Genomic DNA, 13,670 nt, shown 5'->3' on the forward strand with positions numbered 1-13,670 from the left:
CTGCAGGCCGTGTATTTCACAATGGAAAGGAAAACATTGCACAATTACTAAGTAAAAACTGGAGAACGGCAACAATAAGAAGAATGGAAAGCCATCCATCCCGGCCAGGTTACGATGAACTCATAAAACGCTCGGCTAACCAGATGAGGTTCTTACAGGCTGCCAGGCACAAGTACGAGGCCAGCGGCCAATAAATTACAGTCACCTAGCCAAATGGTGAGGCGGTAAGAGGCGACAATGCTCCTGCGGATGAGGAGAGGAAGCGCTGCTGCGGGGCAAAGGTTACTCTACTGGGGGAAGGTCACACATTACCATTGTACTTTACTAACAAATAACAATGACAACTTTATTCAGCACTTTTTGTTGTGCCAAGCATAGAAAATCTAGGATTATGGTGAACGTCACTTTTGTGCAAATTTCAGTGGCTTTTTTCAGCAGTTACAGTGGGAAGAGAGTGCGGTTTCCTGGGGCATGATTGACGACCTCTAGACACATACGGGAATCAAAAGCGGAAAATGCTGGAAAGTTTGGCTCACATTTATTCTGCACATTTAATCTGACTGTATCCGGCATTACACAACTTTTCATATATTGCTGCTGTCATACAGAGCTTATACTTACCTCTCTACGCTCCTCTGGTGCCCATTGGCGGTGTACCCTGCTGACTGTATCCGTGTTACACAACTTTTCATATACTGCTGCTATCATATAGAGCTTACACTTACCTCTCTGCGCTCCCCTGGTGTGCTGTGGCGGTGTACCCCACTGACTGTAGCGCCTCCACTTCTGAGACAAACTCCTCTTGGGAATGAGATCCCGCTCAGCCAATCTCTTGCCGCGGCGCTGTCCCATCTTTGTGTAAGGGCTGTCCCAGTAGAGGCGCTGCAGTCAGCAGGGACACGGCAACAGGAAAACAGGGGAGCACAGGGAGGTAAGTGTAGGCTCTTCTTCATGAGAGCAGCAATATATTAAAAGTTGTGTAATGACAGATATCCCCTTTAAGACAGGCAAAAATGTGTGACAATCATTCCTAGAATAGGTTCACCCTGCGTTTTTGCGTCCGTTTCCCTGTATGAGTTTTTGAACGTGTAATTTAAACGTACGTGAAAATGTGGTCAACCACAGTTTTGTGTACGGTAAAAAAAATTTTTTAAAGGATCTGTTTCGATACGCTTTTTTTATAATGTAAGTCAGTGGACAACAGATCGTGACAAATGGCGCACAGCCGCACCCGTTCTTACTATCCATTTTTTCCATGAAAAGAATATGGTAATTGGACTGAAGAACGTTACTGTCATTTATATAAACTCCTGGAAATTTTGATCAGTCTCCCGGATCTCAAGATACAGTTGGGAGAAGCGTCGAGTCGGACTTCGTGTTGAGCCAAGGTGTGAAGCTCACGGCCGTGCGTTACACCGGACTGTATGTAAGGATTGGTGAGGGTCTCAGGACTGATATGTTCCCGTTCACTGACAGCAAGCAGAGATCCTAAACACAATCAGGAAGAGATGAAGCTTTTATCCTACATGCTAGAGATTTACCAATTTACTTATGTAAGTAATGACGGTCAACCCGAGCAGCTGGCAGCCTGGCCCGGGGTAACCATGATACAGACACCTCCTGTACTCCGATACCCAGGTCTTCTCATTCTTCATACGGCTGCTTTCCTGACACCTTGCAAGCAGATTTCAGATAGGGTGGAAAGTCCATTGAGGAGGAGATGATTATTTTATAGTGGGCATGGGTTTCTTCAAAGGTGAGATTACAAATGTAAAATGTATGTGTAGCGACACAAGAGCCTCCATCATTGGGGTTACCAGACACCTGTGTAACAAAAGTAACCAGATCTAGCCGGCTGTCACAGGGAAAATGGCTGAACGGCTAGATTTACAGCCCGCAAAGATGAACACTCTAATATAGTATCCAATACCAATCGGCTGCGGGATCCGCGCTGCAGGTTCTACAGAAGCCGCTGGTGACAGACTGGGAAACCATTGCGTACAATGGGGGCTCATACACAGGGCAGGTTCTACACATGCCGCACACACTGGTGATATAATGGGAAACCATTGCGTATAATGGAGGCTCATACACCGGGCAGGTTCTACAGATGCCGCACACACTGGTGATAGAATGGGAAACAATTGCGTATAATGGGGGCTCATACACAGGGCAGGTTCTACACATGCCGCACACACTGGTAATATAATGGGAAACCATTGCGTATAATGGGGGCTCATACACAGGGCAGGTTCTACAGATGCCGCACACACTGGTGATATAATGGGAAACCATTGCATATAATGGGGGCTTATACACAGGGCAGGTTCTACAGATGCCGCACACACTGGTGATATAATGGGAAACCATTGCATATAATGGGGGCTTATACACAGGGCAGGTTCTACAGATGCCGCACACACTGGTGATATAATGGGAAACCATTGCGTATAATGGGGGCTCATACACAGGGCAGGTTCTACACATGCCGCACACACTGGTGATAGAATGGGAAACCATTGCGTATAATGGGGGCTCATACACAGGGCAGGTTCTACACATGCCGCACACACTGGTGATATAATGGGAAACCATTGCGTATAATGGGGGCTCATACACAGGGCAGGTTCTACAGATGCCGCTGGTGATAGAATGGGAAACCATTGCGTATAATGGGGGCTCATACACAGGGCAGGTTCTACACATGCCGCACACACTGGTGATATAATGGGAAACCATTGCGTATAATGGGGGCTCACACACTGGGCAGGTTCTACACATGCCGCACACACTGGTGATACAATGGGAAACCATTGCGTATAATGGGGGCTCATACACAGGGCAGGTTCTAAAGATGCCGCGCACACTGGTGGTCTCTTGTCTCCAGATTGTCTCTTGTTCCATTGAAGTAAATGGAGCTTAACTGCAAACCCCACCTGAACTGGAGACAAGAGAGGGGGAAAAGTGGCCATGTTTTTTTAGCGCTGGACAACCCCTTTACAAAAAAAAAGAAAGAAAAAAGAAGCAATGTATAAGATGGTGTATTGGCTTATAAGTAAGTGTACCTAGACTTCCGTTAGATAAATCCATCGGCAGACCTCATATCTAAGTATCAGCAGATGCACAATGTACTCACATTTGTTGCCTCGATAAGTTCTCGGCATTTTTCATTTTTATTGCTTTGAACATCGGGATTGACGCAGGTGTGATCTCTGCTGGAGAGGATGGTCATCCTAACCGAGGAGTACGCCGTCCGCCTCAGCTCCCGCGTAATCTGGGCTATTTGCTTGTGTGTTCTGGTACCAAAATATATTTTAGGCACCTTCTGCCGTGGAAGATTTTCTTTCTTTTTACCATTTTGATCATTTTTTTCATATTCACAAAAGCAAAGATTGCAGGGTTCCAGGTGCTGGAATAAAGAAGAGGAGACAAGGAGAAAAATGACAATGCAGGTGATGCAGGTAATGCGGGTAATGCAGATAATATGGGAAATGCAGGTACTGCATATAATGCCGGTGATACAGGTAATGCAGGTGATACAGGTAATTCAGGTGATGCGGGTAATGCAGGTGATGCGGGTAATGCATGAAATGCAGGTGATGTGGGTAATGCAGGTGATTCGGGTATTGCATGAAATGCAGGTAATGCAGGTGATAGATAATATGGGAAATGCAGGTACTGCATGTAATGCAGGTGATACAGGTAATGCAGGTGATACAGGTAATGCAGGTGATACAGGTAATGCAGGTGATGCGGGTAATGCATAAAATGCAGGTGATGTGGGTAATGCGGATGATACACGTGATGCAGGTACTGCGGGTCATGCATGTGATGTACGTAATGTACGCAGGTGAGGCAGTTAATGCATGTAATAAAGGTGATGTGGGTAATGCAGGTGATGCAGATGATGCAGGTAATACAGATAATATGGGAAATGCAGGTACTGCATGTAATGCCGGTGATACAGGTAATGCAGGTGATACAGGTAATTCAGGTGATGCGGGTAATGCAGGTGATGCGGGTAATGCATGAAATGCAGGTGATGTGGGTAATGCAGGTGATTCGGGTATTGCATGGAATGCAGGTAATGCAGGTGATAGATAATATGGGAAATGCAGGTACTGCATGTAATGCAGGTGATACAGGTAATGCAGGTGATACAGGTAAGGCAGGTGATACAGGTGATACAGGTAATGCAGGTGATGTGGGTAATACATAAAATGCAGGTGATGTATGTAATGCAGGTGAGGCAGTTAATGCATGTAATACAGGTGATGTGGGTAATGCAGATGATGCAGGTAATGCAGGTTGGCCAAACAAAAACAGGACTGTTCAGAATCCCATCCTAAATGGTTCCCTCCATTCACCTTGTAGAGTATAGACCCTCGTGGGCCGTGTCCTCCCTTCCTATATACCAGAATGTCATTTACTTTATTCCTGTCACCTGTTCTTTTACACTATGATTTATATGTTAACCCCTTCCCGTATGTACAGCGCTCCAGCAACAAGGATGCGTAAAATTCTAAAAATAAGAAAATTTTATAAAATAACAGAGGTTGATTCTGTCAACATAGACAGGACAATAATTCTGCTGATCCAACACAATTTAGACATACGTGAGCACTATTTTTTTTATGGATATTCAGGGTGGAGGGGCCAAGGAGCTAATGTGAGCACCGCAGCCTCGCCACTGTTCAGTGCTCGTCCTGGCAATCGCCAATGCAGTGCTCTGAACGGTTATTGCTAATAGTGACACTAGGGGGGAAATTTTTCATCTGCACCCCTGACGTACACCACACAAAAGGTGCAGATTATTGCACAAAAAAAATGCAGATGGACAGACAAAGGGAAACAGACGGATTGGAGCACCTCCTCCGCTACTAGATTTATATGCTCCGAATCCATCGTGCAGCAGGCGTGTGCCTCTTAGTAGATCCATCGGACTTGTGGGGTGGGGTGCGGCTTTATTAGAGACGCAGCCGCACCATTTGCTTCGTGTATTACGTTCAGAGAATATCAACAAGTTGCAAAATGGCACCAAGGACAAATCCCCACCCTGATCTTTCCCAAAGGAGTCATTTTAACAATTCCATTTAGAACTGTTTTTCTATTGACTTTTTTTTTTTTTAATAATGAAACGGATCAAAACACATCCTTTTTTTAACATACACAGAAATAAGGTCAAGTACTTTTTTTGTGTAGGTACCTGTGCGTTTTGATCTGTTTTTTATATATATATATATATATATATATATATATATATATATATATATATATATATATATATATATATAATGCAAGTCTATGGAAAAACAGATCAAAACTGATAAAGAAACGATTACAAACACATAGTGTGAACCCAGCCGAACGTCATGACTATTTTGCGGGAGGTTAGTGACCTTTGGATTTTAAGCCGCTACCCGATTTATTATTTGAAAAACTAGATATTTTTGAACTGACATAAAAAGGAGTTTGGGGCTGATCTGGTGGGTTCCCTCTGATCCGGTGGGCTCCCTCTGATCCGGTGGGTTCCCTCTGAGCCGGTGGGCTCCCTCTGAGCCGGTGGGCTCCCTCTGAGCCGGTGGGTTCCCTCTGATCCGGTGGGTTCCCTCTGATCCGCTGGGTTCCCTCTGATCCGCTGGGCTCCCCCTCTGATCCGCTGGGCTCCCCCTCTGATCCGCTGGGCTCCCTCTGATCCGGTGGGCTCCCTCTGATCCGGTGGGCTCCCTCTGATCCGGTGGGCTCCCTCTGATCCGGTGGGCTCCCTCTGATCCGGTGGGCTCCCTCTGATCCGGTGGGTTCCCTCTGATCCGCTGGGTTCCCTCTGATCCGCTGGGTTCCCTCTGATCCGCTGGGCTCCCTCTGATCCGGTGGGCTCCCTCTGATCCGGTGGGCTCCCTCTGATCCGGTGGGCTCCCTCTGATCCGGTGGGCTCCCTCTGATCCGGTGGGCTCCCTCTGATCCGCTGGGCTCCCTCTGATCCGCTGGGCTCCCTCTGATCCGCTGGGCTCCCTCTGATCCGCTGGGCTCCCTCTGATCCGCTGGGCTCCCCCTCTGATCCGCTGGGCTCCCTCTGATCCGGGACGGCTGAATGCTGAAGCAAGTCTACAGAGTGAAATAATGGTTGTATAATTTGCTCTCTGCTTTCCTGCTCTGGTCGGATATTGCGGTGAGTGTAAGGGACACCGTTGGGTCAGCTGTTTCCTCCCTCACCACTTACAAGAACTCCATTCATCCCGGCTCCTTTTTATCCTTCGGAGTGAATAAGTAATTCTTCCATATAGCAGGCAGGATATTTGGAGCTGGCTAGTTCATGTGGCAGCACACCATAATGAAGCCTACCTTTCCTCGCAACTTGAGAGGGGAACGTAACAATTCCAACTAGGAGGAAACGTGATCTGCTTTGACGGGCTGGTTCTTTGGCACATCAGTGACCCTTTTATCCCGGTGACTGACAGCTCCAGAAGGGTCACATTCACCTTCATTCTATCGCTTATTGTAATATTTAATGGTGGACAAGGTTGAGTGGGACTGAGGGTAATCTGAACTTGCTTTTCCACATCCAGGAGGCTAAGAGACAGCTTGATCCCCAGCATTGTGGTCTCACACATGCCGTGGTTTGTGGACGGTTTTTGCGCAGTATATAAGGGGAGCTGATGGCGTGCTCATGAACTATTATAGAATATATATATTACTGCTCACTTTATTACATAGTCTACGTTCTAACGTATTGTGTTACCCGTAGTTGGCATTTGACTTGTTGCTATTTGCTAATGTTGTATACCACATTAATTTGTCTTCACTTAGAGCGCTGTCTAATGCAACGTCCGCCCTAACACGCCAGTATAAACGTTCCATGAATAGACAAATCGGTTAGCGGTCCGGTGAAGCCTGTCAGATGTCATGGCTCATTGATTGGTTTGTTTGGTGCAGGAGATTAATAGCCATCTCATTCCCAGGTAATATGGTGACATCACGTGTGAATTAAATGTGAGCTGTACTATAAGAAACTGGTAAGAACAGAGAGATCTCCGATTTACCTAATACTTTATTTTATATTTTTCAGTTTCGGCTCAGATTGAGACTCCACAATCTATGGTCACTGTCCCTGTTATAGGACGGCATTTAGCTTAGCCTGTCCACTTATTACCAGTGTATTTGAGCGTCAAAGGTTTGTTACATGCTGAAGGACTAAATTAGACTGTTCATATGCTGCATCAGGACTACAAGGTCGGGTTGTTTTCTATGTTGGCCGTTAACACTAAATTCATAAAAGTCACAGTACTGCAGCATTTGAACTGAAAAGAGGCCTATTTCAATTTCTAAATATATATATAACTTATAGTGTCCCTGTCATTATAACTTTCAAAGTACAGATCAGCAGGGAATGCGATATAAACCAAGTTTGCTGTACTCACTGTATCCAGGTCTAGTCTCCTATATAACAGCTACACTTACTGTATCCAGGTCCAGTCTCCTATATAACAGCTACACTTACTGTATCCAGGTCTAGTCTCCTATATAACAGCTATACTTACTGTATCCAGGTCTAGTCTCCTATATAACAGCTATACTTACTGTATCCACGTCCAGTCTCCTGAAGGCTGCTATATAACAGCTATACTTACTGTATCCAGGTCCAGTCTCCTGACTGCTATATAACAGCTGTACTTACTGTATCCAGGTCCAGTCTCCTGAAGGCTGCTATATAACAGCTATACTTACTGTATCCAGGTCCAGTCTCCTGACTGCTATATAACAGCTGTACTTACTGTATCCAGGTCCAGTCTCCTGAAGGCAGCTATATAACAGCTATACTTACTGTATCCAGGTCCAGTCTCCTAAAGGCAGCTATAAAACAGCTATACTTACCGTATCCAGGTCTAGTCTCCTATATAACAGCTATACTTACTGTATCCAGGTCCAGTTTACTGAAGGCTGCTATATAACAGCTATACTTACTGTATCCAGGTCCAGTTTCCTGAAGGCAGCTATATAACAGCTATACTTACTGTATCCAGGTCCAGTCTCCTGAAGGCTGATATATAACAGCTATACTTACTGTATCCAGGTCCAGTCTCCTGAAGGCAGCTATATACCAGTTATACTTACTGTATCCAGGTCCAGTCTCCTGAAGGCTGCTATATAACAGCTATACTTACTGTATCTAGGTCCAGTCTCCTGAAGGCTGCTATATAACAGCTATACTTACTGTATCCAGGCCCAGTCTCCTGATGGCTGCTATATACCAGCTATACTTACTGTATCCAGGACCAGTCTCCTGATGGCTGCTATATAACAACTATACTTACTGTATCCAGGTCCAGTCTCCTGAAGGCAGCTATATAACAGCTATACATACTGTATCCAGGTCTAGTCTCATGAAGGCAGCTATATACCAGCTATACTTACTGTATCCAGGTCCAGTCTCCTGAAGGCAGCTGTATAACAGCTATACTTACTGTATCCAGGTCCAGTCTCCTGAAGGCAGCTATATACCAGCTATACTTACTGTATCCAGGTCCAGTCTCCTGAAGGCTGCTATGTAACAGCTATACTTACTGTATCCAGGTCCAGTCTCTTGAAGGCAGCTATATAACAGCTATACTTACTGTATCCAGGTCCAGTCTCCTGAAGGCTGCTATGTAACAGCTATACTTACTGTATCCAGGTCCAGTCTCCTGAAGGCTGCTATATAACAGCTGTACTTACTGTATCCAGGTCCAGTCTCCTGAAGGCAGCTATATAACAGCTATACTTACTGTATCCAGGACCAGTCTCCTGATGGCTGCTATATAACAGCTATACTTACTGTATCCAGGTCCAGTCTCCTGATGGCTGCTATATAACAGCTATACTTACTGTATCCAGGTCCAGTCTCCTGATGGCTGCTATATAACAGCTATACTTACTGAGGAAGAGCAGGCACAACAACTCTCAATACTCCAGCGACACAGCGCCCATGTGGTGCATGTTGATAAAGCCAAAAAGTCCACCGGTACCGGTGAGTGCCATTGTATCTCTACTAAAGACTACAGTATACTTACTGTATCACTGACACCTTCTAACCTGTGTGTACAGTGACAGTCCCCTCAGCCAATCACTGCGCTGTCCTGTCTCAGCTTGTTATTGGCGGAGCAGCTTATCAGTGCAGAGACGGGTTCGGCAGTGTCAGCAGCAAGCCAGGAGGACACCAGGGAGTCTGGAGAGGTAAATATAGCTTTAATATTTTCTATATAAGCGGTAATACCAGCAAGGGCTTAATGGACATCACTAATGATGTCTGTGCAGCCCTTGCTGCATGATCATCAAGCCCTGTAATAGGCTTGGTAAGAGAGTGCTGATCTGCTATATAGCAAATTAGGTCATGTAATACGGCCATATGTTAGAAAGATTTCCTATGAACTAGGGGGGGGGGCTACTCTTTATTGACATCATTTTTAGAATAGAATACAATGTGAATTTCTACAAAGCAATCCATCTGGATCTCATACATGATATGTTGCATGGGATATAAAGGAAAGTCGGTGTCCTTCATCTGTGGCTGAATAGGGGGATGTCGCTCTATTGATTATGGAAGGTTAGAAATGACTGCAGTGATCAATGGGGTAAATGGCCCCCCCCTATTGTTGTGCTAATGCAAGGCGCATACGTATGTGTTTTATAGAGATGAGCGCAACTCGAGCATGGTCCAGTCCGATCGTTCAGTATTTGATTAATGGTGGCTGAAGAAGTTGGATGCAGCCCTAGGGAGTCCGGAAAAACATAGATACAACCTAAAACCTATGTCTGTATCCATGTTGTCCCGGACTCCCTCAGGCTGCATCAAACTTCTTCAGCCACCAGTAATCAAATACCGAACGATCGGACTGGAGCATGCTGGAGTTGCGCTCATGTTTTATAGTCTGGTTCCTACAAGCAGTCAGGATCGTGAGATCCAGGGTCTCCCTCTACATGTGGATGAATAAAGGCCGGTGTTAGCAGGAATGTGTTTATTTAGTTTATTTTTTTGCCTATTCACAGTATTCGGATGACATTTATGGGTAATGCAATGATCCAGCGCCGTACATAACACAACATCGCAAAACGTCCCTAAGAGAAGAAGAGTGTAAAGCAGTTTCTCTACAGCAAAGACAGAGAGCGTATAAAAGAAAAGTAAGTTCCAGGCCACCAAATAAATGGAAGAGTAAAGCGGGAATGTTTACCCAAGCCGAACCCGTAAAATATCTGCAGCCATGTTGGAACCACCTGGAACACAAAGCTTCTTTAATAAGAGCCGTTCTCAATGGACTTTATTTAAAGCGTGTCTGTATGGAGAGCGATCAAGCTGTAAAGCGCAACCCATTTTATGGTCACCTGTAAAAACGTGGGATTGAATGGTGCTCGTAATACAGTTCACAAATCGAGAGAGAGAGCAGATGCTTTGTCTATTTGCTGCGGCAGAAAAGATTCTCCTGTCCCGCACGCGTCCCGAAGCAGAAAGCTGCCTGAACCAACTATTATAATATGTAGCCTAATGGGGGGGTAAGCAAGTGTCTTCTGATGGACCTCCAAAGGCCACCGACTGGGTCCAGAATATCAGATGTTATAAGAACCATCAGGAGCCTTCCGTAAGGGTGGAAAATGGCCGACAAAAATGGGCTTGGGATGAATGACAGGTTTGTAGCAAAACGCTTCACAAATATCCCGGTAAAAGTGGAGAGAAGGTCTATGGTGCAGCTGAAAGCGACCCATTGTTCTCTACAAGAAGCCATCCAGGCTGCCGAGAAGCTGGCAAATGTTTTCAGTGGGAACCTATAAAAAGGGCCGCACTCTCACTACTTCACCTCTAATCTTTCTAGTTAAAGTGTAATGACATACGCAGGCTGGGGAGCCAGGGCACCGACTTTATAATTAAACTAACAGGCCTGCAGAACAATATCGGAGTGTTCCTAGAGGAAGAGGACCGACCAATGACCAAAACAGCCATCTCATAAAACCACTGGCAGATAGAAGCCCACGCTGCTACTTCTCTTCAGCCCAGAGGCCGCTCATCAGGTTCATATTTCCAAAGGAATACGCTGGTTTTTACACCTCTATTTTTTGTGGGGAAAAAAATCATCAAAAACATACAGCATCAGGATAGACTTATAGGCTACGACACGACCACAATATACAGTCCATGCATGTTGTGTATAATGCAGACCGGACTGTGCCAGTACAGTAGTGCGAAGATTTCAGAGCTCCCTGCATCATACTGAATGACAATGCCAGGAGGTCAGAGGTCTGCTCTCCAGTATACGGTCCATGCATGCTGTGTACAATGCAGACCGGACTGTGCCAGTACAGTACTGCGAAGATTTCAGAGCTCCCTGCATCATACTGAATGACGATGCCAGGAGGTCAGAGGTCTGCTCTCCAGTATACGGTCCATGCATGTTGTGTATAATGCAGACCGGACTGTGCCAGTACAGTACTGCGAAGATTTCAGAGCTCCCTGCATCATACTGAATGACGATGCTAGGAGGTCTGAGGTCCGCTCTGCATATACAGTCCATGCATGGTCCGAACACTAAAGGACTTACATCTGTACAGTCTGAAGGAAGGAAGGGAGGGAAAGTGGAGACAGGATCGAACCTTTGTATACTGTATGTTAAAAGCCTAAACAGAGTTCAAGAAGGAAGTATATTTAATAAAAGACTTACACTACATTAATGAAAGAGTAGTTGATACTTGGAACATCCTTCCAGCAGATGTGGTAGGTAAATCTACAATAACAGAATGTAATCTGCCTGGGATAGATCAATATCCTGAAATAATAGGAAAGGAAATAATAAGGAAATAATATGAGGGCGGACTAGATGGACCAGGGGGTCGCTTTCTGTCCACAATCTTCTATGTTTCAAATTGAACCTAGTGGCAAGTGATATTGCGTTGTCTAATGTGATCAATGCCTAACCCTGCTAATGTCTCAGATTTTTCTCACTATAAGGCTACGTTCACCCACTGTGAATAAAAATAAAAATACAGCCGAGAATGTGGTTAAAATATGGTCGCATTTTCACTATAATAATGAATACCATTAAAGTCAATGGGAAATCGCCCGGCACTGCACACATCGTACAGAATAGCGTCTGTAATTGATCACGACCATACAAATAATAACTGCGCTTATTTCTTACACCTGCTCTGGCAAATTACGAACGTTTTCACCTGCTCACAAATTTATTTTCGCTGACAATTATGACCGTGTTTTGATATTTTTTTCTGTGTGTGTGAACATAGCCTAAATGTGCTCCATGTGGAGGGGATTAAAAATATATTAATATATAAATATATAAAAAAATATTTCAATTCAATTAAAATCCATCCATTTCAATCCATTAAAATATTGAAAAAGAAAAAAATTTAATAAACTAAAATGACGTTTTTAAGAATTTATCATCGCACAAGTACAAACAGGCTACATGTATAGAAGACAATGGAGCCTGGAAATACAGACTCAAATATCTGTAATATGAGCAATATGAAAAAAGATGGAGAGACCGACATTACGAGGGAAATATGGAGGAAATACACGAAACAATCGAAAATAGCAAAATGATACAAATCACCCAACAGGGGCCCCGCTATCCGCTCCCTTATGGAAGTACTCTGCCTCTCCATAGCTGCGGACTCCTCAGAAGGCTTAGTGCCAGGCAGCAGGGAAAGCTGTAGGCAATGTGCATGCTGCTTCCTGGCAGGACCCTGTGCTGAGCCCGCAGAATGTGACAGCTGTCCTGCACATATTGTGGCTGCAAATGTGCATCCCCTGGTGTGACACAGGCTGCAGGCACAGAACTGCACCGGCCGAGCTGCCTCACCCCTCTGGGGGATCAGGGAAGGGGAGTAAGGGTCTGGCTGGCTTCACAGTGTTTTTGTTGTCCGTTTAATGGAAAAAAAATGGATGAAAAAATGGACGCATTTGTGCGAATCTGTTTTTCTATTGACTTGCATTATAAAAAGGAAAAAGATCAAAACACGTCCTTTTTTAGTGTACACAAAAACATGGTCGACCACATTGGTATACGCAAAAAAAACAAACAGATGCCTTATGATACTTTTTTTTTTTTTTATAATGAAAGTCAATAGAAAAACAGATGCGCACAAATGCGTCTGTTTTTTTTATCCGTTTTTTCCCCCCCTGTTAAACGGACAGCAACTGACGCAGTGTGAACACGGGCTTTGTTTGCTCTTCATGAAGCCCCTCTGCTCCTTTAGATAACTTCTAGTGTGGAGGATTACCCCTGTAAACCCCCTACTATACACCAGGCAATAAGAATCCATATTACTGAGAACACTAGCTGATAAAATATCAACCCCACCCCCCTTTATTAAAGTTACCATTCACCCCTGTATTATGACCCCCCTTATTATAGTTACCAGTAACCCCTGTATTATGACCCCCCCTTATTATAGTTACCAGTAACCCCTGTATTATGACCCCCCCTTATTATAGTTACCATTCACCCCTGTATTATGACCCCCCCCCTTATTATAGTTACCATTCACCCCTGTATTATGACCCCCCCTTATTATAGTTACCAGTAACCCCTGTATTATGGCCCCCCCTTATTATAGTTACCATTAACCCCTGTATTATCACCCCCCCTTATTATAGTTACCATTAACCCCCGTATTATGAGACCCCT

General features: G+C 44.7%; 1 protein-coding gene across 2 annotated transcripts in view; it reads right to left on the reverse strand.

The window, feature by feature from the left end:
• The window catches only part of BRIP1 (BRCA1 interacting DNA helicase 1), a 176,841-nt gene that overhangs the window by 124,489 nt on the left and 38,682 nt on the right, over positions 1-13,670 (reverse strand). For both annotated transcript variants that reach the window (XM_069972725.1, XM_069972726.1), the window contains exon 7: positions 3,137-3,409. In XM_069972725.1, the coding sequence (XP_069828826.1) occupies positions 3,137-3,409 (273 nt within the window). The remainder of the gene's footprint in view (positions 1-3,136; positions 3,410-13,670) is intronic.

Source organism: Dendropsophus ebraccatus, chromosome 5 (assembly GCF_027789765.1).
Source record: "Dendropsophus ebraccatus isolate aDenEbr1 chromosome 5, aDenEbr1.pat, whole genome shotgun sequence".
Classification (NCBI taxonomy): Eukaryota; Metazoa; Chordata; class Amphibia; order Anura; family Hylidae; genus Dendropsophus; species Dendropsophus ebraccatus.